The sequence below is a fragment of the Ailuropoda melanoleuca genome, chromosome 3, assembly GCF_002007445.2.
Source record: "Ailuropoda melanoleuca isolate Jingjing chromosome 3, ASM200744v2, whole genome shotgun sequence".
In the NCBI taxonomy this organism is placed as follows: domain Eukaryota; kingdom Metazoa; phylum Chordata; class Mammalia; order Carnivora; family Ursidae; genus Ailuropoda; species Ailuropoda melanoleuca.
Genome location: NC_048220.1, coordinates 143,783,471 through 143,808,998, shown reverse-complemented (window position 1 = coordinate 143,808,998; position 25,528 = coordinate 143,783,471). Strand labels below are relative to the sequence as shown.

Genomic DNA, 25,528 nt, shown 5'->3' with positions numbered 1-25,528 from the left:
TGGTTCAAAAGTTACCCTATCAGCCCACAACCGGGTATGCAGAAGTGAGCTCCCCAGATGCCCCCCACCTGCTCTGGGGGCCAGGCATCCCCCGCCTGTCATCTTGTATCTTCCTGGGAGATGCTTCTCCAGGTGGTCTGGGGGCAGCCGCCCCATCTGCACACATCCCACCTCTGTCTCCCCTCCTGACCCTGAGCTGTTCTCCTTGCCCTGAATTCCTAACCTGATTATTTCTCCCACCCTCTCAGGCTTCAGCTCGAATAATCACACACAAGGTGAGATAGGTCAAGTGTGAAGATGAACATGGCTCATTAGGAACTGTTCTGGAGGGAAGCAGAGTTGCAAAGACTCAGGATGTCAGGACAGCATCTCAGTGGCCTTGCTGTGCAGCCACCTGTCCGGGGCTCGCCCCTGTCCTACAACACCTTCAGCAACTAAGCTGTGTTGTCAGAGAGGGGAACGAGGTGCCACATTGTCAGGGAAGCGCCAGTGTCTTTACCCATTGGCGCATCACAGAAGGACCAATACCGGCTCTAAGCCTCAAAGACGGAATTTCTATCAATGGATTAATGGTGAGGTTTCCAAAATAAAAAACCTTCTCACTGAGATCAGTGGATCTGATACGTTCATGAGTGAAAAGGGAACTGGTCCATACGATTGGGTTTCAAGCTAGGAGATAGAGTCCAAACACAAGGTGCTGAGCCACGGCTCACGGACAGGCTCAACCTAAAAGATCTCTACTGATAAGACAGTTTTCTCCTGGAACTACAGGGTGCATGCCAGTTGGCGAAAGACCTCTGTGTCCAGTCACACTAGCAGGTCCTCTGACTTGGCTTTGGTGGTGGCATGGGTGATACCACTCAAGGTCCTGGGTTGCTTGGAGCTCACTGGGAAGCCGGACAGTGCTTTACAGGCATTGCTTTCTGATTCACTCCGATGGACAGGATTTGCAGGGGATCCCAAGGAAACATTGGGGGAAGTAACCAAATACTTTAGTTGGGTTGCAAAGGTATTCGAAGGCTTGCATGGAGGAGTATACTAAATGTAAGGCAAAAGACTGAAATGTCTACATTTTTCTAAATGTGCTTGGTTCTTGCTGACAGTTCATTTCTGTTTAGAAAGTTCATATAAATTTTGGAGGATGGACAATGTTTCTCACTGCAACCAACTTATTGTTGATATTATTAAGTGTTATTTAAAAATTAGCTTATGTTTATCAGTTCCATTTTAACTTGCTCTGTTTTCCCCCTTTTTTATTTTATAGCTTCTGTTTCAGGGAAGGAACCCGGGTGTTGCCTGGGAGTACTCAGTGCCTCGGCTGCGGGGGGCGAAGAAGCCTGGTGGCCAGCCTCGCTACACGTGGGCCATTGTCCGCTCCGAGTGCTCCGTGTCCTGTGGAGGGGGTAGGTCACTTCTCATGCCTCCCCTGGTGGTGGGCCCTGAGGGGCCAGGGTGCATTTGGGGCCACGGGCACGCTGCGCTCACGGGTCCTCACCGCATATGGGCAGGTAGCTCAGGGCTTCTGCCTGAGGCGAGTAGCCAGTCCCCAGAGGGAGAGCAGAGAGCAGTGGCTCTGAATGTCCCTCAAAGGCCTCACCTGCCTTCTCCGATCCCTTATGTCAGCGCGTGGCTCTGAGGAAGCCATGCGCTGAATTGGTTTCTACTTTCTAAGTGAAGATTTGATAAAGAATGGTTTCATTATTTGAGATTATTGAAATGAAATTGACTCAAATTATTGTATGTATTGTGTTGGTGATACGAAATAGAGGCTCACATTGAAAATACTGATACAGATGGAGGTTTTTGTCAGTTGGTCTTACTCAAAAAATTTACTATGAAGTTGTATATTGAAATTCACTCAGAAACTCTGGGAATGTTATGCAAATTGCAGTGGAAATGACTAGAAACAGCATGTCAGAAAGAAGAATTTCACATGAGAGTCAATGACTTGGTCATCTTAATACCATAAAAATTTGACCATAAGAATGTCTAAATTATTTTTTATGATATGTTAGTCACCATACAGTGCATCATTAGTTTTTGGTGTAGTGTTCCATGATTCATTGTTTGCGTATAAAAGAATGTCTAAATTGATAAAGTTAGTTCACTACAGGAACATTCTCAGCTAGAGCCAGACATACTGTCTGACAGAGGGTGGCGGGTAAATTTTTCAAATTTAGAAACACAATACTCAGTTCTGGTATTTAGAGAACAGACAAGTTTTCATAAAGATAATACAGATTTCAGCTTTGTGAATTCCAGCTTTTAATAATTAAGAAATTAGGTGTACATTTAAGTAAATAGGTACACAAAATGGAGAGTTGCATAAAGTAAGAATCTAACGAATAAGGAAAAAAATAGAAATAAATTCATGCATTGTTAATAGTCGTTCTAATAAAAGACGAAAAAATAGAGAAAAACAAAGATTAACCAAAAAACATTAAGACTGGACAGTTAACACTAACGTGCTTGACACACAGTAACTTCCCATTATTAACTAAAAGTAAAACTTTGAAATCATATTTAATTCTGACATTAAGAGCTTCCTAAGGAAAAATATGATTCCCTTCTGTGCACAAGGAGAGCAAGCAGATATACTCCTCTCTACAAAATAAGAGTATATGGGGCCCCTCACTGGGGACAGGACCAGACAAGCTGCCATGTGCCCCCACTCAGGGAGTGGAGGAACAGAACTATGTTCACAGGCATCCCCTCTGCGTGACCTGGGAAAATTAATTTCTAATCTTACTTATTTCTCTTCTCTTTTTCTTCTGATCTTACAACCACCCCTCATGCTTTCACAGATTATATTGAATATACTTGATTTTATCCATCCCTATTTAGGAATATCTAATAGTGTCTGATTAAAATAATAATGACAAAGCTTTATATTTGTGTAAAGACGTTGTAAGGATTTTCAGAACTCTTCTTTGTACATTTTCGTTTGGTGGAAGAAATAGAAGGAATTGCATGGGAACGCCTGCAGAGGGTGGTGGGTCTGCACCTCTGTTTCTTATGGCAGCTTCACTGATGTCCCCTTTGCGAGTCAGCCGTTCCAAGGAGCACTTGGTTTCCTCAGCTGTTACCAAGTTAGTTGTCTCGGGATCCCGAAAATGCTGAATGTGTGATTAGCGTACTTGCAAATCACCTGATTAGCCCTCGGGAATAATTCTCACAGTGAAGTTTCAAGAGGAAATCAACCCAGAACCCATTCCATAGTCATTTGCTTAAAGAATTGCATTATAGAGTCAGTGAATGCGTTGTTTGTTTTCAATTTGGGTGGAAAAATTGATGGGAAATTAGGATTTGTCAGTTCCACAACTAGATGGGGCACAGGGTGCCTGACCTTCACCAGCTCGTGTAGGATGTGGCTCCTCTGAGTCTTCCCGGTAGAAACCTGACCTGCCTGGGCCCTGAGACTCAGCACCCACTCCAAGTACCCCTCACTGGCCACATGGGAACCCTCAGGAAGGGTTACCCTGTACTGTCCCCTGTTTCCGTGAAAGGATACAGCATGCCTTCACTCTCCTGCTTTCTCAGCACCCCCAGGATTAATTCTCCAGAGGAGCAAGAGAATGGTGAGAAAAACACTGTTGCCATTTATTGGGCACCTACTGCGTGTTGTCACGTACACTGTCTTGTGGAAACCCGCAGCGGGGGTTGAGAGTGGAGACAGGACGTGCTGGCTGGGGGGCAGCTCTGGGCTGCAGGAGAGCACCACCCACCAAATCTTTGCAACAGCACTTCATGTCCTTGAGGCTGTAAGGTTTTACATCAGTGCCTGGAAGCAATCATTAATTCGCATCTCAGAGGTCTTGTTATTATTTCCCCTCGTTCTGTAGAAAACAGAGGCTCAGAAGTTTCAGGAATTGTCCCAGATAACCCAGCAGGTGGTGTGGATTCAAACAGCTCAACTGACCCTGTGTGCCTCCCACCATGGGCAGACTCCTAACCGTCCACGTTGTTCATAGGCTGGTGTCCGTTCACATTCTTGAACAAAGATGATTCTACCAGGAAGCACAGTGATTTCAGCCTACGTCTTCCCTTCACAATAGAGCATTTTCTGATCGATGGGAATGGCCATCCCCTGAACAGAAGCCTGAAAGGTGGCGAGTAGAAGGCCCTGGTGGACCAGGCAGTGCTTCCTTTTGCAACCACTTGAAGGTCAAGGCTTTGTCCTGTTCAGTCCTAACATGGGCTATTTTTGGATCTGTGTTTGATGGATTCGTCAGACCTCCCCCGGTAGGCTGAAATCACTGGGTTATTTGCCAAGGATTAATGACAGTGATTCATTTTCAGTTGGGGGCGTTTCATTCCCCAGACTTGATACCAAGCGGTTGTCTTGATGAAACAGTTGCCCAGAGTTCGCTGTCTATGCCTTTTTGAACTTCGGTGTTTAAGGATTTGATGTTATCTGATGACACACATCTTCTGGCGATAAACCCATAGTTACTTGAAATTTATACAGTGTTTCATTAATTCTGTGCCGTTGGAGCCTCTTGCTTCTGAAAGGTAGGCCAGGTTCTTTAAATTCTGTATTATCTGAAAATAGCACATTTAACCATCTGAATGATTAACATTGGAGGCTGACCATTTAAAATGAGTCTGTTCTCATGTTCTCAGTTTTGTGCAAGAAAAACTAAATTCACCAGCGAATCTGATAGAAAGAGCAGTCGATTCTTGTCTTCCTTTCTTGGGGACCTTGGTCCGCGTATCACCCAACATTCTCAACCTGAGCCCCCAAGGCAAAGGGGAGGCATGGGCACCATTTTCATTTCATGTGCCCATGTTGTGTTTTCAAGATCTCTAGTTGCATAGACCTTCCGACATCCTGGATAGTGAACCTTTCAAAGCATACTTTTCTTAGCTCTCTCCCTGTGAACTTCATGCCTACAAGGGGACCTTTAAATGACCCAGTTAAGGAATTAAGGACCTGGGAAAGACACTTGGAAGCTCCCCTACATCTTCCCTCTTGTTTCATTCAAGACACATTACCTGGCATCAACAGAGGAAACATAATAGTTGTGTTTTTGTTTCTTTGTTTGTTTTAAAGAGGCCCCATTTCCTTCTCTATTCTAATGGACCCATCTGTCTCTGGAAAATAAGATTTCCTGACAGACACAGGGCAAGTCCGACCTTTCATCTTCTTTTCTGTCAAGCTTCCCCTGCTCCTTTTTCCTTTCCACTCACTTTTATGATATGACCACATTTTTTATTTCAATGATCCTGCTTAGTTGTGCCTGGACCGGACTGTGAGCCAATATCTGGGCATTGGGGAGAGGTCAGGGCTCACACAGAGAGACAGGAAGCCAAGAATACGGTTAGCATAGGAACTGACTTAGCTGATGATGTCTGACTGTAAGGTGGACAATTTTATCACATGGTAATGACATCTCTAGACTCTCATTTCCAATGTAGAGGCATCAGCCATTTCTCAAAATGACATATGTTGTAATTTTTAAAAATCAACCTCTGTTTCAGTTGGTTCGGTGCATTTCAAATAACTAATCTCAAAGTGCTGATTTGCTTCCAAGTGAAATGCTTATTAAAATTTGGCTTATAGCTATGTTCTAAACTCTCCACTATACTCCATGCAATGTCTGGGGATAATGCTTTTCGCTTAAGTGAAAATATGACCTGATTCACAATTAAAATTTCTCAGACAAATACTAGGGGCACCTGGGTGGCTCAGTCGGTTAAGCGTCCGACTCTAGGTTTCAGTTCAGGTCATGATCTCCGGGGTGTGAGATCAAGCCCCGCATTGGCCTCCACACTCAGCAAGGAGCCTGCTTGAGATTCTTTCCCTCTCCCTCTGCTCCTCCCCCAGCTCGTGTACGTGTTCTTTCTCTCTNCTCTCTCTCTCTCTCTCTCTCAAATAAATAAAATCTTTAAACATTTCTCCACAAGCCTTAAAATTGGCTGTAAACCAACCTCTCTTGTACTTTGCCAATAATAACCGTCTTCGCCATCTACCGATATTCTAAGGCATAAACTTTATTAGTTTAATGATCAAGTTTAGAAAATGGAATGGGATCATTAGCATCCTNTTCTCTCTCTCTCTCAAATAAATAAAATCTTTAAACATTTCTCCACAAGTCTTAAAATTGGCTGTAAACCAACCTCTCTTGTACTTTGCCAATAATAACCGTCTTCGCCATCTACTGATATTCTAAGGCATAAACTTTATTAGTTTAATGATCAAGTTTAGAAAATGGAATGGGATCATTAGCATCCTTGCCCTTCTCTTCATTTATTCCTTCACTTGTTCAGTCAGCAGGTGTTTGTGGGCACGGATCTGAACCTCAAACTTCTTACAGTCAGTGGGGAAAATGCAGAGACTTTTGCTTCATTTCCCATCTGTGAATTGAACCGTGAAACTGTAACATAACCGTTACTTCACGTGAAAAGTATTCAGGGCCTTTCTAGCGTTACAGCCGGGGAAACATGGCACATCCGCACATCAACCAAGGAAGGGAGGACTTCAGTCCAGCAGCTCTTCCTTACGCGTGTGAGGCCTTACGTGATAGGAGACTGTAAGGAAAAAAGACATCTACTGGCTCTGTCCTCAGAAACACACGCATTCTCCAAAGAGGAGGTACCCGGGTGCACAGGTCTGAGAATGCGTAGGGGTCCCAGGAGCATGGCGCAGGGAACGAGGTTCGGCTGACCTTGCGAGTGTCCATCCCAGCAGCATGATGGAGGCAGCTCAGTTACTCACCTCATCGGCTGACGTCACCCTCTCTTTTCATAGCCGCTGCTCCAGAGTAGATCTTTCCCAACTTTACTTTGCTTGGTGGAATGCTTTGGATCCTGCAGAAAGTGTACGTTTTCCTTTATCCTTTTTTTTACACTATAACGAAGTGGCTGAGCTTGTCCTTCTGGTCCCTGAGAACTTGAGATAGTTCTTGTTCTCTCTTCCCTACATTGGCTTACCTTTGAGCCAAGTTCATGAAAATGCCCGCTGTGTCTTTATCCGAGACCCTGCTAAGTTACAAAATGCATTATCCCCCATTGACATCTTAGCCCCCAAAAAGCAGAGGAGAAAGCAAGGAAAGGTTCATCTCCTGGAGAGGGAGCACCTTCCTCGGGGGCCTGGGCTCTGATGTCCACCCCTGCCCATCTCCCCCAGTTTGCTCAGAGGACCAGGGTGAAACAGAGAAGCGTGACTCTTCCCAGGGAGCAGGGGTCCTTTGCCACCCCCAGAACCTCTCGCGTTCGGGCACACCTGCCCAACCAGGGGCAGTGGGTTCAAGTGTCCGTCTGAGGTCAGCCCCTCACACTCCCATCACGGAGTCATGCTAGGCTTCTCTCAGCGTGCTCCTGCTATGGGGAGAGTGCACACGGGGCTCCCAGGCCCACTGCCCACCCTGGTGGCCACACCGTAAAGATGGGTGCTGGTGACCCACAGCAGGACGAGCAGCGCCACGCTCCGCTGTTTTGGACAGGTCAGCGCATCAGGGAAATCAGATTCGGGCTGGGTCCTTGTTAAGCAGGAGAGATGCGTGAGGACATCACGGGCCATCCACAGATGACCGTCGTCACCACCCTCTGGGATCTGGGACACGTTAGGACGCCACAGGCTCAGCGTGGTCATGCCAGGCAGAGCTGCCCATTACACGCACCTGGGAGTCACTGAGACTCTGAGAAGCTCCCGGGACATCACCCACTCTGCTTTCCTGGCCTTCTCCCCACTCCTCCGATTGCGAGGCTCCTCAGTGCTCTCTCATTACACGTCCGTGAATACTAGCCCTCGTGATAGGAATGATGCACGCTTCTCAAGAGACGGCATGCATTCATTTGTGGAATATTTTCTAGTTTTCCGTGTAGTTTCACTTATATGATTGGTTTCTTTTTTTTTTTTAAAGATTTTATTTATTTATTCGACAGAGATAGAGACAGCCAGCAAGAGAGGGAACACAAGCAGGGGGAGTGGGAGAGGAAGAAGCAGGCTCACAGCAGAGGAGCCTGACGTGGGGCTCGATCCCATAACGCCGGGATCACGCCCTGAGCCGAAGGCAGATGCTTAACAACTGTGCCACCCAGGCGCCCCTGGTTTCTTTTTCTTTGCCTTTGACAACAGCTGGAATTCATTCTACAGTTAGAATTAGTGAAAACCTGGAGATCGTTTGGTAAAATCATAGCCTTCAACACGGAATATTCCCCTTCCAGATACTTTGGCAAAATATGAAGAGAGGGGAGGGGGGTGGGGGAATGGGATAGACTGGTGATGGGTAGTAAGGAGGGCACGTATTGCATGGTGCACTGGGTGTTATATGCAACTAATGAAGCATCGAACTTTGCATCGGAATCCGGGGGAGGTACTGTACGGTGACTAACATAATATAATAATAAAATAAAATAAAAAAAATTATTTCTGGAGAAGTGGCCAGGGCTGGTTTCCATGAGAAGGTGAAAGTCCAGCCTGAGCTCTTTGCTCTTGAAACTCTCGCCCTTCCCGCAGCAGGACTCAGCTCTGGGCTCCCCCCAGCTACAGACTCACATTCTTCGACCTCACTGCTTTAGCCCTCAAATGCTAGACTCCTCTTCTCTTCTCTGTGTGCTCTGTGATTTTGCTTCTTGACGAGTAGTTGAGCGATTATGAGCAATGTTGAGACGTTGCTTCACAGACGTGTCCTCAGTCCGAGAAACGACACCTAAGTCTTAGTAAACCTTAGTAAACCTTCAGCTAGGTGGCGGGGAGACCCCGTTTCCCAGGAAAATCATCTGAAACACCATTATCTCTACCCTGCTGTAAGAATAGAGCCCGGAGACCCTAAATGCTTTTGGGCATATGGCTGTCTCTGTGTATTTTTATTTTGTCAGACTATTCAGAAATTTGAAAACACTCAAAGCCAGAAATATTTAAATTCATATTTCTGTCTATCCTTGTTGATATGGGCTGGGGAAATAAAATTCAAATTAAGATTTCGAGCGCTCCTGCCACCTACATGCCCGTGTGATGTGTGGGTGAGCCTTGCCGTTTCAATCTTAATCATCTGGGATATCAGCATCCCTGGGCCTTGCAGTGAGCACCTGGCCTGTTATGTCTCCTGTTGTCTGTGTGGATGGCGAGCCCTGGCACCCTGCCCGCTCGGGCGTGTGGCTAGTATTGTGCTTAGCCAGCAACTCCCCCTGCCTGCCTGTCACGTGACCTGATTAAATACTGGTGAAAAAGCAGTGAGACATCAGTTGTAATTCTCCTTCTGAAAATGCAGAGGTAAATGCCATAGTAGGACTTGAAAGGATAATTTTATATAAGCCCTCAAGTCAGTCTATTCAGAATGCCCAGAACCTGGGCACGTCAGCTGCAGGGAAATGAATCATTCCAACATGGCTGTGGGATCGAGCACCACTCGGATTTGTTTCTCTTTGGTTCTGAGTCTCTTCTGTACTGATTTCCTGTTTGTAAGTTTTCTCCTTGTTCTGAACTTTTCCTTGGTCTGAGGACAGGACTTGGTGCCCGGGGTTTGCTGTTGTCTGGGTTCTGAGCATGTCTCTGCCCTGCTCACGGACACTGAGCTCTAGGACGCCCCCAGGCCACAGGCCATGGTCCCCGCCACCCCAAATCAGCAGCATTCTCAAATTCCTTGGCCCGGATGTCTGGCCTGGGCATACATCTGTTTTTTGCTATTTGCTGCACTCTCTCTGTGTTTAGGTTCTGTGACAGCCTGGAGCAGGCTTGGGTCATGGTTGGTCGTGGCCTTTGCTGTTGTTAATTAGCTGCTGCGTCCTCAGGGTCTAGCATTGCATCCGGCACTCACCAGCCACCAAGGGTCTGTTTGTCAACGGGACAAATGCAGGACCTCAAAGACTTTGTGATTTAGAAATACGTGAAGGCCATGTTTGGAAAGGGTGGTATGGGGCCATCCCGCTGTTACCCAGAAACATGAGCACCCTCCATGGGGGCAGCTTCCCCAGAGCTCCCGGTTTCCCCCTCCCTCCTGCCCTCGGACACGGAGTAGGGAACAGGGCCTGGAAGCGACTTCCATCATCCAGAATTCTGGTCCCCACGCTTCCAGGCATTCACTCAACTCCCAGTGAATAGAGTTTAACAACTGTCCTCCAGTGTACGAAGAATTCTGAAATAGAAAATGGTACACGTCTCTTTCTGTCTCAAACAAACATCCAACAAGAGGTTACAGTTTCTCCTTGCATATCTCACGTTGGACCTAAAGACCGTGGCGGGAGGTGACACGCCATGCCTCGCTGAGCTGGGGGAGACAGCGTGGTGCTTGTGACCGGCCTGCCAGGAGTCGCGGCAAGGCCCTGCCTCTTAAAAACTCGTGACCGTATGAGCCATTTAAGCCTTTTATGCCTTGGTGAGCCCAGCTATAAAAAGAGGATAATAGTGTAAGCTACTCTACAGGGTTCCTCGAAGGATTAAATGAGAGACTACCTGCAAAGCTTCTAACACTCTGTTTGGCCAAATAAATGTCAGTCCCGATTATTTTCTGTTAATGTTACAGCTTTGCTGAGAAACCAGACAGTTTAGGTTACGAAACTCTGGAAGCAAGAGGGACTCGGGTCATGATCTTACTGTCCGTGTGGCCCCCAGGGCAGGGACGAGGAGCATATTCCTCCTTTGGGATTATGTCTCCACCTTCAGAGTGGCCCGTGTTTGTGCACACACGTGTGTGGGCCTGTGTGAGTGCACACACGCACTCCTGGAGATGTGCGTGCACGGTCAGGCATGCAGGCTTGTACCTGCGGCAGCTGAGGGGTCCAAGGGTGGCCCACCATGTTCCTGCCCTTCTGTGACAGAGGCCCGCGGGAAGGACATGGAGGCCGCTTAGGGGCGGCAGTGTGAATGGAGGGCCGGAGGCACTGCCTGGAAGCTTCCGTTTGGGGAACAGATGACTTGGTGTCTTTGGTGCAGAGAGGCGTTCCTGTGACCCGTCTTCTGATTTCTCCACTTCTTGGGTGGAGCCTGCCTCCCCTCTGCTGACTCAGGTCGTCTGTCCGAGCCCTGTCCCTGCAGCCGGGACGGTGTGGTGGCTCGGCGTCTCACAGCTATGGGCAGTCAGGCCTCCTGATGTCCTGGAGCCACTTGGCCCACACCGATGCCCCAAGATGTCATTCTGTTTGGTGCTCTGAAACCTTTACGGAGTTCTGTCTTCCCCTCCCCATCTGGCCTCTCGGCATTTGTCGTGACATTGCATCCGCCTGTAACACCCTGCCTTACCCAGAGAACAGACTCCCAGAAGTCTTGCATATGCAACTCCCAACTTGAGGTGAGCAAAAGTCCCTGATGAAGGACCCAAGAAAGCCCTTTGAAAAAGGACACAGACAGGGGCGCCTGGGTGGCTCTGCCGGTGACGCGGCTGCCTTCTGCTCAGGTTGTGATCCCAGGGTCCTGGGGTCCAGCCCAGCATGGGGCTCCCTGCTCCGTGCGGAGTCTGTGTCTCCCTCTCCCGCTGCCCCTCCCCTCTGCTAGTGCTCTCTGTCTTTCTCAAATAAATAAAATCTTTAAAAAAACAAAAAGAAAAAAGATATAGACACCGTACATAGGCATGAGGGTTGTTCATTCTGCTTAATGCTTAGGTCTTGCCGTGTCTCCTCAGGTGAGGTTCCCGGATGGGGGACAGAAGGTGAACGCATTGTGGGGAGGAGACTCCAGGAACGCAGGGCTGTGAGAGCGCATGGGAGGGAAATGCTGAAGGATCTGATGAGCACCGCACTGAAATTAAGGCTAACACTCAGGGGTGAGAGAAGAAATTTGATTGTTCTTAGCGAAGCCAGTGGGTAGATTTTCAGGTCCTGATCTCACGTGATTCTCTGTAGCTCTGGTTTAACTGTGAAAAATCGTTTCTTAAAGCATCACCTAAACCTGTTCCCAAGTAGCCAGGCCATGTGACACCTGGACGCTCCCCAGGGGCTCAGGTGTGCCACCTGGGCACAGCCCCCAGACTTCTCCTGTGGAGGGAAACGGACTGGGCATCGGCCTCCCTCGCTGCCATGGACTGAGGAGAGTTTCCGTGCACATGCGGGTATGTGCCGGTGTGCCCCGGACACAGGTGTGTGTTTACCGGGCCTCTGCTGCGCTCTCTAGTTTGGTTTTCTGTGTCAATCCACAGTTGCAAGATGGATCAAAGAGAAACCAGAATGTCAGCTCCGTGGGCAGCCCTTGAGGCTTCCAATGCTGAGCCTTCCAGGGAGAATGAGCAGGAGTGAGGGAGAGGACAGGGCAGGGGAGTGGACAGGCTGTGGGCCAGGAGGAGGTCCCGTGAGGGTCGCCTGGGCGGTCGGGCCCCTCCTGGCCCCCCCCTCACTGCCTGGCATCTGTGATGTCAGCAAGACCGATGTGCCTTTTCATGAAGGCCCCCATCTGCAGATGGCGTCATTAGTTTCCATCACAAATGCCATAAACAGATAGAAAATCATGAAGACAAACCGCTCTCTGACCCAACGTCACTGCGAGCTTTTTAATACATTCCATCCCAGGTCCTTCCCACGTGCAGCCCTTCCTGGTGTGCCCTTCTCTGAATTTGACGATGGCCCCGTCCCACGTTACTACGCTATCTGTACCCACCATTCGAGGAGGGTCCTTCTTAGGTACTGAGCGAACAGCACATTTTTAATGCGGTGGTCCGGCTTCGTGAGCAGTATACTCAAGCATTGTTGATAATGCTTGTCACAATGATTTCAACAAACTGTAACAGTGAACCCTTCCATACCCCCCACCAAATTCCTTAGCAATTACGAATATAGGCTCCATGTTTTGGTGGGTATTCTGAGGGCATCATTCCTAAAAGTCTGAGACCTTTCTCTTGGGCAGAGAGCAAGTGCACAGTGCATACGCACACGCGCACACACATACACACACACACACAGGCTTGTTTGCTTGTGGGCACAGATTTGGAGTGATGGCATGAGATCTGATGTATGGAGTTGTAAAGAATCCGATTTCACCCTCCAGAGCCTGGCTGTCTACCCGTGTAAGACCACTGTGTGGGAAATCCTGTGGAAGGGTAACTGAGGCGCGGTGGGCATCGTGAGTGGCCCCAGGCCAGCAGTGTCTACATTATGTGAGGACTGGTTAGAAATGCAGATTCTTGGGCCCACTCCAGCCCTGCAGATCCAAAGCCCTCCAGTCCCAGTTCGAGAACCCATCCAAGGAGTCACTGTGATTGGGTTTCTGTGAAGGGACTTCTCTGCTAACACATTGTGTGGAAAGCCCACTTGGAAAGCCCTTGCCCGGAGCCGGAGGGAATTCCACTTCCCAGGAAGAGCTGGCAGAGAGAGAACAGGAACTTGGGAGAACATCGCTGTCAGTGTATAAATGGCAGCCACGGGATTGCCCACCAGGGACTGGGATGGTCCAAGGGCAGCTTGATGCTCTCTGGGAGGGGAGTTAAGACGGGTTAAGTGGATGGCAGGGAGGGGAATTACAGACGAGAGCTTTCCTGGAAAACACCCAGGACCAGAGTCAGGCTGTTAGCATCTGCTCCCCATGTGATTTTAATCAGTCATTTTGTAAAAGGAGGAAAGCAGTTCCCGCTAACAGAATCCCAGTCCTACTTACCGATCTTGCTGGATGGTAACTGAAGACAGCACTTTGACTGGCCTCGGAAGTCGCTCGGAAGCCAGACCCGAGGTCCGGTGATGGGCTCTGGTCCCTGGGTGTCCCTGCAGATCCCCGTGGGCAGCTCACATCCCCTCTGCAGGGAGGCTCCTGCCAAGTGTCGGCCCTGCGTGTTCCCACCAAGCCAGAGCTCCCTGTTACTCACCCCTGCCTTTGCTCCAGGGGAAGGGCTCCTTCTCTCCGAAGCTGATGTTCCTCGGATACCCTGGACCTAGGTACCGAGCTTCCTCACCACCGAGCGGCCCCCGCTCTCCTTCAGCGTCGCTCCCCTTCTGTTCCCGAAAGTGCTCAGTCCTCCTGAGCCTTGGATGAACGCCTCCTCCCTTCTCCCACGCCCTGGCTTTATCTCTTGCCTTTGTTGCACACCTGTTCATGAGGAGGACCCTCCTTTCCTTCTGTCCCACTGCCTGCCCTCCTGCCCCTCACTCTCACTTTGATGCTTTGGAATAATTTAACTGGCATTGGTATTATTTCTTCTGTTATGTGTGGTGGGATCTATTTGCAACGTCCGACTCTTGCATTTTCAGGAATTAGGTCTTCGAGACAGTTTTGTATTCTGTCTGGTAATTAAACCACGTAGATTGTTTCTCTCTTCTGGAGTTAGTTTTGCTAATTCAAAAAACCACCTTTTTCTGTAAGATTTTTAATATTATGCTTATAAATCTGAACAAAGCTCCCTCATTAAATTCTCTTCATTTCTTCTGGGTAGGACATTTTCTTATTCTCATTTCCTATCTTGCATATTTGTGCTTATTCCTTATTTTCTTCACTAAGTTGGTCTATCAGCAGCAGGTTAGCCAGGGAAACAAGCCATTCTAGGTGTATCACGCCGGAAGGTATTTAATAGAAGGGATCGTTTGCTTACAAAATAGTTGGAGGGTGGAGGAGTAAAGCTCAGAGACCCCATTAGCTCTCAGAGTCACTCTGGCTACTTAAGAACCAAGAAGTTGTAGAACATTCCAGAAATCACCTGTTAGGAGTAGAGCCAAGCCAACCCTGTCACAGATGGTTCCCAGGAAAATGCCTGCATTACCGCCAAGCTCATGCCTGCCAAAGTGCATGCTCTGACCCGCGGCTGCCAGGCAGGTGGCGACGAGGCTCTGACTGTCCTCTGCGCCCGGAATCCTGTGCTCCTGCCTCTCCTTGGTGGGATCTAACCCCAGAATCATGGATAAGAGGTGACAACCCCCTCCCCAAAATCAGCTCTTGGATTTTCCACTTTCCTTTTGTAACATACTTGCTGCTTCAAGTTTTTGTCTGGAATCAAATACACTGACATATGTCACTTGCTAATACACTGATTTCCATTTCCACGCAGATCAATTCTCTCTACTTCCTTGAGCTCTTTTCCCCATATCCTCTTTCAATCTCACATTCATTGATTTCCATTCTTATTTATCAGTGTAAGTATTTCTGACCATGAACGGTCCTCCGAGTGTTGCTTTTAGCCACATAACACAAACTTTGTTTCATACCACGTTCACCATTGTCACTTTCTGAAATGCATTTTTTTAAACCTACTAATCACCTTCCTGTTTTGTCCTATTTCTATTAATTGCTAAAAATTTCAAGGCAACACTGCATTTCCCCTTTCTTTTCCTCACCGTAAATGTTCCTCCTTATCCACGGATGTCCTATGGTGTTGTCAACCCGAGAGTGCGCTGTCCCTGTGTGCAGACATTTTAGCTATGATGAGTGGGGGTGAGCGCTCCTGGCATTTAGCAGGCGGGATCAGGGATCCTGCCAGAGTCTTGCAAAATGTGTAGCTGTGCTTCACAACAGCAGTGCTGTTGCCCATGTGCCGCTGGGGCCCCGCTGAGAAAGAGGAAAGGTCTCCAAAGTCACCAGCTAAGAAAAGAACTGGCAGAGTCAGGACCTGCACATGTGTCAGACAAATCCCCGGTTTGTTTTGGGTCATATATTTGTGTATTTAGTACATTGTTACTAAATTATTTCAGGAATTACTAGCTCCACATTTCCCTCTTACCCAGTTAACAGGTAAAAGCTCTGGGACTTGGCTGACACTGAGGCACTCAGGAGTGACGCCAAACAAATGTCTCCAATAAAGAAGAAAAACAAGCACTTTAATAAAGTAAACTTCTCCTGCCATTTCAAAGCAAAACCAAATTTCGTATTTGCTTAATCGAGAGCCTGTTACTTGCTAGAACCCCCAGCAACCCTTAAGGCTGGGTTGTTTGTTGGGACTGGAGCAGAAGGGTTGGATTTCACACATCTTTAATTTCAAAACAGGAAACCAAACTTGAAGCCATTATTGATAGAGTCACACCTCCTAAAAAGTCAAACGAGTTTGGTTAAAGAATAAAAAAGTGGACTTTTAAATTGACATATAAGTGGAAAGAAAAGATTAGCTTTCCTTCTCTTTTCATTGGGGTGTACAGACTCAGCAATTTTGGAAATTGTGCTGTTGTGCAATATTGGCTTCGTATAAATTGGATCACTACTATAGACTGGCTTAATTAGGGAGTCCCCATGATTCTTTGCAGAACAGCTTAAACAGACATTGTTCCTTTTTTTTTTTCCTTTTGATTTTATAGTCTCTTATTCCTTGTTAGCCATGGAAAAGTGGGTTCACAAAGCATGAATGCAGATTTCATCTCTGCATGGATATGCGGGCGAGTGAGTCATCAGAACTGTGCCCAGCTCATCTGAAGTAATATATAAATAAGGGAATATACCCCTACTTACTTCGATGAGTTTTTGGCTAGGCATTAGTTCCCCCACTATCAACTTGTCTGAACGTAGAAGTTCCTGAATATAATGAAATTGGCCAGTGGCTTAAAAACTCTGTTAAGTGAGGGGACAAACTGACCCATGCACACTGGGGGGATTATGGACCCAGGCAGCATGTGCTCTCTGCTTTCCAGAAAGGGCGCTCCAAGGGATGACACTTACGTCTTCACTGAAACTTGTCCTTGGACTCAACATGTGGGCTGCCCGCACCTGCCTGCTTTGAGGGGGAGTGGGGTCCTCATTACCGTTGCCAGGATACAGGAGCGCAAACCTGAGCCAGCCTCATCTGAACTGTCTTTAGTCACAGCACTTCGGACACTAGGTGTGTGCTGTTTGCAATGCCAAAGGCCCCCAGTTGTGCAGTGCCCAAGGGGATGGCTACAGATCCTTTCTGACCTGAGCTACCTGGAGTTACGCAGAATCTACAGGCTTAAGGGCTCAGTCCCAGAAGACTGCTCCCATTTAAAGCACCAGTCACAAGTACTGGGTGCCCCACTTACCCACACTTCTGTCTGATGTGGCTACAAAGTTGGGGGTTCTTGCAATCCCTCCCTTTCGGGTTTGATAGTTGTTCGGTCAGCTCACAGAACCCAGGAAGGTTCAGTACTCCCAAGTACTAGTTTATTCTAAGGGAGAGCAGGGCTTCTCGGCCCTTTGGCTAAGATGAAGTGTAGCATTCTAAGGGAGAGGAGTGAAGAGCCAGAGGAAGGGGGATGTGGGAAGACTTCTCTGAGGATCCCTTTCACATGAGCTTCTGTCCCTGTGGAGTTGGGGGGGGGTGCTGCCCTCTCAGCACAGGGGTGCGTTCACCAACCCAGAAGCTCTCTGAGCCCTGTGGGGTATGGTTTCTATGGAGATTTTGCAACTTAGTCCTGATTGATTAAATCCTTGCCCTTTGTTTTTTTTATACTAATATTTTTTTATTATGTTAGTCACCATACAGCACATCCCTGGTTTTTGATGTAAAGTTCGATGATTCATTAGTTGTGTATAACACCCAGTGCACCATGCAATATATACCCTCCTTACTACCCATCACCAGTTTATCCCATTCCCCCACCCCCCTCCCCTCTGAAGCCCTCAGTTTGTTTCTCAGAGTCCATAGTCTCTCATGCTTCATTCCCCCTTCTGATTACTCCCCCTTTCTTTATCCCTTTCTTCTCCTACAGATCTTCCTAGTTCTTATGTTCCATAGATGAGAGAAACCATATGATAATTGTCTTTCTCTGCTTGACTTATTTCACTTAGCATTATCTCCTCCAGTGCCATCCATGTTGCAGCAAACATTGAGAAATCGTTCTTTTTGATGGCTGAGTAATATCCCATTGTATATATGGACCACAACTTCTTAATCCAGTCATCTATTGAAGGGCATCTTGGTTCCTTTCACGATTTAGCTATTGTGGAAAATGCTGCTATGAACATTGGGGTGTATATGGCCCTTCTCTTCACTACATCTGTATCTTTGGGGTAAATACCCAGTAGTGCAATTGCTGGGTCATAGGGTAGCTCAATTTTTAACTTTTTAAGGGACCTCCACACTGTTTTCCAGAGTGGCTGTACCAGCTTGCATTCCCACCAACAATGTAGGAGGGATCCCCTTTCTCCACATCCTCTCCAACAATTGTTGTTTCTTGCCTTGTCTATTTTTGCCATTCTAACTGGTGNTAACTGGCGTAAGGTGGTATCTCAATGTGGTTTTGACTTAAATTTCCCTGATGGCTTATGATTTTGAACATTTTTTCATGTGTCTATTAGCCATTTGTATGTCTTCATTGGAAAAGTGTCTATTCATATCTTCTGCATTTTATGATTTGTTTATTTGTTTCTTGTGTATTGAGTTTGAGAAGTTCTTTGTAGATCTTGGATACCAGTCTTTTAGGGGCATTCATTACGTGTGATTTAAACTTTACTCTTTCATGGACACACTCTTCTTCAGGATTATCGATATGTTTAAGTAAATTTTCTTAAATTTCTGCAGAAGTATTCCATGATCATTCTCAAAGTCATTTTTAACAACCCATTCCTCATCAGATCTCATGGAAATTGGGAAGAAATAATTGCAGAAGTTACACTGGGGAGCATAAAATAAAAACTACATAGCTTGGTTAAAAATATAATTGTGTCAAGTCAGCAGAGAACTGAAAAATTTTACAAAACTGCAAAGATCCTGACCACCACCCCTTGTCCTTCATCGGCACCCACTGGGCTTAACCCCTCCAAGTGGGCAGCTCGGGGCTCCGAAACAGGAGATTCATGGCGGTTCCCCAGAACCAGAGAGGTCTCTCCTCTGACTGCTTAAGAAAACCAGTTTTCTAGAGAGTGTGACTTTCCCCATTTAGAGCACTGACTTCTGACAGAGCTTAGCCACACTGTGCGATGTGTGTTTTAGAGACTTTTGGTTTTCCTTGAGTAAAGAAGGCTTTGTCTTCACATGGACCCGAGTGTTAGCAATGGTTGTGTCTTGCATCTATAACCTGCCGCTTTCTCCTCCGAAACTGTGTGTTTGGTCTCTGCCTTGATGTGAACATCTGCCTGGTGCAGGAATCCAGTTGGGCACAGGAGGGGTGCTGAGTTATGCCTGGGCTTGGGGGGCAGACGTGGGGGACAGAGGAGCCACACGAGTCGCAGGACTCCATCGGGCTTTCCAAGGGCAGCAATGAAATCATTTGTAGATCTTACTATATTTTAATTGTGTTCATTTTTAATCAATACCAGTTGGGTTCTTTTTCTTTATTTTTCTCTCCATCAGATAAACTCTTTAACATTGTCCTTCAAAATGTGTATCTAGTTAGAATTGCCTTAGTATTGTGATAAAATATACTTGACAGAGTGTTCCTGAGTGTAGGACTCGGGGCTGTTAAGTCCATTCACACTGTTGTGTAAACATCCCCACGTCCATCTCCAGATCTGTTCATCTTCCCAGGCTGAGACCCTGCGCCCATGGAACAGTGACTCCCCGTTCCCCCTCCTCCCAGCCCCTGGCAAACCAACATCCTACTTTCTGCCTCTCTGACTTTGACTGTTCCAGGAACCTCATGTAAAGAATAGTACCTTTTCTGGTAAATTTAATGAATTGAAATATTGAACAAATTGGGGCACGTTTGCAAAGCTGTAAACAGCACTGGGGACATGAATGGGGGCTGAGGATCGAATCAGCTTTCATTTCAAGCATTTCCACTGACCTCATTCGATACAACACCTAAGTCATTATTGTGCAAAGGCCTCCGTTCATCTTACAACCCTGGTAAAATTCAACTGAATTCTCTGGTGATAAACTGCTTTATGTGTTTTTGTCTGTATTTCTTTCTGGCTTATTATAGATTGCTTCCTATTGCGACTATTCAAGTGGAAACACAAATCAGGCGTATTGTGTTTCTTTTGAGAAGTGGGTGGTGTTCCCAAATCCGGAAACAATAGGAAAGAAGGCTGTGTCATCAAATGTATGTTGGCACCAATTACAAGACAAAAACACATCTTGACTTTAAAGATAGGAAGATACAGGAGGGAAGTAAGATACAGGAGGGAAGTACGCATATCTTAGAATTGGTGAAATCCCCTGATAAAAATCATGAAGACAGGTCAGAAAAGGACTAGTATGTCAACAGTTGGCCAGTTGGTCATCACCAGAAAGACATGCCTAAATAGTAAATCCTTTTTAAGAAGAGATTTCATTTGCTCTTCCTCTGCCATTTCTGCTTGTCTCCACGGGGCACATTTCTGAGTGTTCATTTTATGTCGCACCTTTTCCTGCAGGGCAGATGACCACGAGGGCCGGATGCTACCGAGACCTGCGGTTTCAAGTCAACACGTCGTTCTGTAATCCCAGCACCCAACCTGCCACAGGGGTGGTGTCTTGCAGAGTATCTGCCTGTCCGCCCAGGTAAGAGCCGCTGCGTTCATGCAGACAGGTGTCCTAGTCTTGCAAATACACTTGGTGAGTCTTGGGAGGTCCCGAGTCTGGAGAACGGAAGTGCTGATTGTGGTGACGTCTTCCGGGAACAGGAAGAGGCGAGAGTAACCGAGGTGCCTGAACAGGTATGATTGGTGTATCTTGTGAGTGTAAGTGCCAGTTCCTAGGACATCCGGTTTGCTGTATTTTAACTTTCCTCACCACAGGCTGGCGGGAGTGATACTGTACCTGGTGACAGCCCTGTTTCCCTCTCAGACTCCAGTTCTTTTCGCTCTGGTTTATGTGCCGACTGAATGAAAGGTGACAGAAGGATCCATTCACAGGCCTGCCTGGTGGGGCAGGGCGTGTGGATTGCTGCAGTGCATGCACGCACACGCATTTGCACACACACACACACACACACACACACACACACGCATGCTCACGTGTGAGACTGCGCCCAGAAAGCCCAGGCTCTGGCATCCGCTCTGCCCACGTACCGCTGCCCCGAGACAGCTCTCAGAACGTGCAGGTGCCCTGAGCCGGCGGGCTGGGCGGGACCCCGAGGAGCAGCCACCGCGGGCCCTGCTGGCAGCCGAGAGAGCCCGGGCACGCCCTTCCCCTCTCTGGTGCTCTGTGGCTTCATTGTCACGGGGGACACATCTCAGGGGCATTGTGAGAGTCATCTGAGTAACACATCTACTAAATGAAAGTCCGACTCCAGATTCTTCAGACAGCTGACCCACTAGAAACAGTACAAGATAATCTCAAATTTCTTGATTTTAAAGATCCCGGTAGCTGGCAGACAGACTCCAGGTTTGCGGAAATGTGCCTCAGCAGCGTGCTGCTTTTTCAGAGGGACAGTGACACAGGAGGGAGAGAGGCCCCATCTCTCCCTTCATCTCTGAGCTGTTGGGTCCCTGGTCAGTGGCTCAGGGTAGAGACGGAGACCCCTTACCAGCATCTGGGAGGTCGGGAACATCCTGTCCTCCAGTCTCCCTGCTCCCTCAGGGGCTGGGGACCCACCACCCCACAAAGCCACCTGCCCTGCCCTGCCCTGCCCCAGCCAGGGCTCCTCAGCCACCATGCCCCATGGCCTGCTGTTGAGACACATGCGGATCAGAAATGATGGGAGGAGTTTGGTGCTGGAGGCCCATCACCCACCAGTGCGTTGGGCGCCCACCTGGGGATCCTTTCTGGGGCCGGACAGGCCCTTGGAGCGGCCACACGCCTGGTCCCCACCTCACACCCTCCGCGGGCCCACGCACCTTGTGGGCTGTGCTGAGCTGGACAGTGGGGACACAGGCCACCACAGCCTTGTTCTGTGTCCGAAGCAACAGGCCAAGTACACTCGGTTCTGGATGGTTTAGGAAATGACACTTGCGGTTGGCAGAGGGAGGCTGGTGGCAGCGTGGCACCATTGCAGCAAAAACGACCGTGGTGTCTGAAGGGGACAGACGGCGGAGCAGCCAGGGCTCCTCTAGCCTCCTGCTGAGTTGGCGCAGCCCCGGGATGCCCTCTTCCTGGACAGCCAGCAGGTGACGCAGCATTGCCGTCAATGTGACCTCGGATGGCGGGGCGCCACGGAACCTCATGACGTGGACACACGGATGTTCAGGGCTGCTTCTCGCTGCCGCCCTCTTCCGACATCGCGCTGCGTTCTTGTGAGGGCCCCTAACCGGGGGCGCCTCAAAACAGCTAGTTGACTGCTGTAGGGCAGACTCCCTCACCGACACACAGATGTGTGCGCGTGTCACTTCTATGTGCATGAGGAACCAGCCTTAGTGAAGGTAGAGCCGGTTAAGCTCCGGATAATTGGGAGTGGTTGGTGTTTGCATGAAATCAGTCTGCATGTCCTGTGAGGGGCTCGCACCCTCGCAGTCCAGCCTGCCCATCTGCTCGGTGAGGCTCGTCTGGGGGGGAGGTAGAGAAAACACCCAAGACTAAGTCACCAACTCTGGCTGCCAGCTTTCTCACTTTAAGCATCATCTAACTCAGCTGTGAGCTGAGACTGGGAACCCAGCATAGGCCTCTCTGTGTCCGTAACCCATGCAGGGCTCAGACCAGGAGGCAGGAGGGGCCCGAGCTGGGGGTGGGGGGCACAGCTGGTGCTCTCCTGGAGGGCTGCAGCCCCACCCCCACCGTGTGGGAGAAAGCTGGGGCTCCCCCACCCTCTCCCTGCTTCCTTCATGTGCTCACCTGCACTTTCTTCTCCTAAGAAGCCCTAGGTGGGGTATCCAAGAGGACACCTGGCTGCTGCCGGTGCAGGGTTACTCCTGATGGCATGCTGCTTCTGTGGTGTCTGGTCTGCTGTAAATATGTCCAATGTCACTTTCCAGGAGGTGCCCCTCCACATGCGTTTTCTCCTTCTTGTCTTTGTTAGTAGAACCCCTGATACGTACATGCATTCACACACGTGTGCACTGGTGCACACATGCATGTGTGCACTCACACTCACATGTACTCACACTCATGCACACACATTGCTTCACTCCCACGCGGAAGCCCTGCTAGATGTACCCCGTCGCCTCCCAGCGCGTCCTCTGGCAGGTGGGAAGTGAGCGGCGGTGAGGCAGGTGCCTTCCGTGGCGCCCTGCAAAGGCTCTGCTTCCCCCTCTTCCGCTCCCGCGCCCTCACTGCCCCAGCTCCAGCTCTGTGGGCAAGGCCAGCCTCAGGGCCTGTGGAGTCCCAGGATGGAGGCATGTCAGATTCTCCGGTGACCTCCTGAAGCTGTGTACCTGCTCAGACTTGCCGGAAAGGAGATCTAGTCTCTCGTGTTTGAGCCCTGGCCATATGGTCTCTATTGGTGTGGGAAGCCAGTCTCCTAACTCCACCATGCCTCGCCTGTGAAACTGTGGTCCGAGCCACCCCACGCTGGCCACTGCTGCCTCTTGTCATCACAGCTCAGGCAGCCCTAGACCCACACTCCAGTTCTCCTGTCTCACCGGGACAGCTGCCTTCCCACCCCTCGCTATCCGGTTCATCGAGCTGGCCGGACAAGGGTTACTGTGCCCAGAGTCTAGGGATGGCACTGTAACCCTTGTCTGGCCAGCCCGATGAACCCTCTTGCCCAGCTCTTCCTCTGTTCTCCTCCCCTGAGACCCAACCTGGCTATACCTGACATGTCATCCACGCCGTACGAGGACTCAGGGGCTACAGGCTGCCAGGAAATTCAGAGCTCATGTTCTCAATTGAAAGTTATGGCCCCTCTCTTATGTGGCCACCCAGGATGGCAGGCCATCCCACCACCCCTCCCAGGACAAGGATTCTGTGTCATCTCCAGTGTCCTCCAGAATTCCTCCTCCTCCCCATCCACACCCATGACCTCAGACCTCAGACACAAGAATCAGGTAAGAACCATCCGTGCTTCCTAACAGCCCACCTGTGAATCCCCCACCTGCTCTGGCCCTCCTTCACAGTGAGCCAATGGTCTCGTTTCTTCCCGAAAAGTCCTCATGGGTATGTCTCTGATTCCCCTTTTCCTTCATGCTTATCAATTCCTTCCAAGAAAGATTTTTAAGTGGATGCTGGGTATTCCTTATGCTCTTTTGTAAACACCGTGTAGCCCATTGTTTTTCCCATTGGGCCTTCTCTGCTTCCCTGCGGCTTGTCTTTCTGATTTTGAGGGATCTACAGTCAAAACATCTCTCTGTTCTTGGATGCATTCTGTACTTTACTTACTCAGATCAAATTTTATAAGTAAATTCTGTCAAGAGCTTTGTGTGCTGAAAGAAAAGGCACAGTTCAGAGCAAAAGGACTAGTCTAGGGGAAGTTGGCACTGATATGTGGGAACAGCATTGCTAAAACATAGTGAGGATACCCTAAATTCATCCAGGAAACATCCAGAGGCCCCCATCCACCTGGCTCTTTGATTTATGTCTAATGTCTTCCAATATTTGTATTCTTTTCTGAAGGAGAAAGCTTTTGGAGATAGTCCTAAACGTGGTCGGTAAACCTAATGCCATGCTTTCCTGCTGGGAGATCCCTAATGAGGGTCCTGCTACATCCCCAGCAAGTAGCAGAGGCCTATGACCAACGGGACCCCGCAGGTTTGTGCTAGACAGGTGGGACAAGATGTCCCTGCCTCTGGCCCCAACTGTGTGCATCAGAGTTGTTCTGATGGAGTGGGCTGGGTCGGCTGGGATTACGAGGGTGGTGGAGAGCAAGGATGGTGTGAGCTCAGCAGCTGGTTTAAAGGTGTGGTCCTTGTGTGTCCACCTTGTATGTAATCGTGGTGATAGAGAGCAAGGCTTTGTTGAGGGAATCCATGTAAGATCCACGTACTCTGAGGGCAGCAGACGTGCTAAGCATTCAGTAACTCTTGGCTGTTTTTATTTGTGGTGTAAAAGGAGAAGCAAATTCACATCCGTAATTTATTTAGTCTGTGAAGCAAGACTACGGCAAAGCACAGAAGAATGAGCTTATATCACGTATATTAATCCTTGTGCGTTGTTATTTTAACAACTGAGTTGGGAAAATAGATCTTAATTTAAAAAGTTGTTTTGTTTTCCTCTGCGATATAAGATACATTTCTCTCTTGCCCAGAAAACTGGCAGTTTTTTGTTCCTGATTCAATGCGATACGGGAATAGAGTCTTTAAAATATCTTAATCCGTAGGCTTCTTGTCTTTAACTGAAATGGAAATGAAACCCTGCTACACTGGTCGCAACTCCTAACCTCCCACCAGCGTCCACATGTTCCCCTGGGCTGAGCCTGGAGCTGGTGCAGAGGGAGGGCTATGGAGCCCGAGCCTCGGTGGCCACGTGGGCCCCCCCCAGCTCATAAATTTCAGCGGGGGTGGTGGGCTGGGAGTCAGGAGTCTCCTCACTGGAGGAAGATGATCTTAAATGTCCAGAGGCTGCGGGCGGCGGAGCATTGTGGCTAAAGAACCAGGCGCCAGCAGTTTGCAGCTGCTGCTCTGGGCTGGAGTGCAGCCAGCGGGCGGCCTGCGGCTTCTCCCGGCTCTGCTCCGCACGTCGGGCTGGCTCCGCGCTGGCCTTGGAGCAGGAGGCAGCGGGCGCGCCCAAGGCTGCGCCACCTCTGTCTTCATGGGAGCGTGAATCAGGCTCTTTTATCGCTTGCTTTTGAAACACGAACCATAAATCACGCAGATACTTATTTCCTTTGTATTTCTGAGTTTATCTGAACAGAGTGGCTCTTCATGCCATTTATCTTAACTGGTATCTGGTTTTGGAAGCATGAACGCTACAGCATGCCTTCCTGGACAATGGCGGGAAGAGGCAAGAGGAAATACTTTCCAGATGGGACACGGGTCCTTTTCCTCCCTCTTCTTGATTCTCCT

The 25,528-nt window shown here is 48.7% G+C and overlaps 1 protein-coding gene across 1 annotated transcript in view; it reads left to right on the top strand.

Moving 5' to 3' along the window:
* ADAMTS16 (ADAM metallopeptidase with thrombospondin type 1 motif 16) overlaps window positions 1–25,528 on the top strand; it is a 166,790-nt gene that overhangs the window by 94,643 nt on the left and 46,619 nt on the right. Inside the window, exon 19 of the mRNA XM_034655676.1 lies at window positions 20,090–20,216. Within this exon, the coding sequence (XP_034511567.1) occupies window positions 20,090–20,216 (127 nt within the window). The remainder of the gene's footprint in view (window positions 1–20,089; window positions 20,217–25,528) is intronic.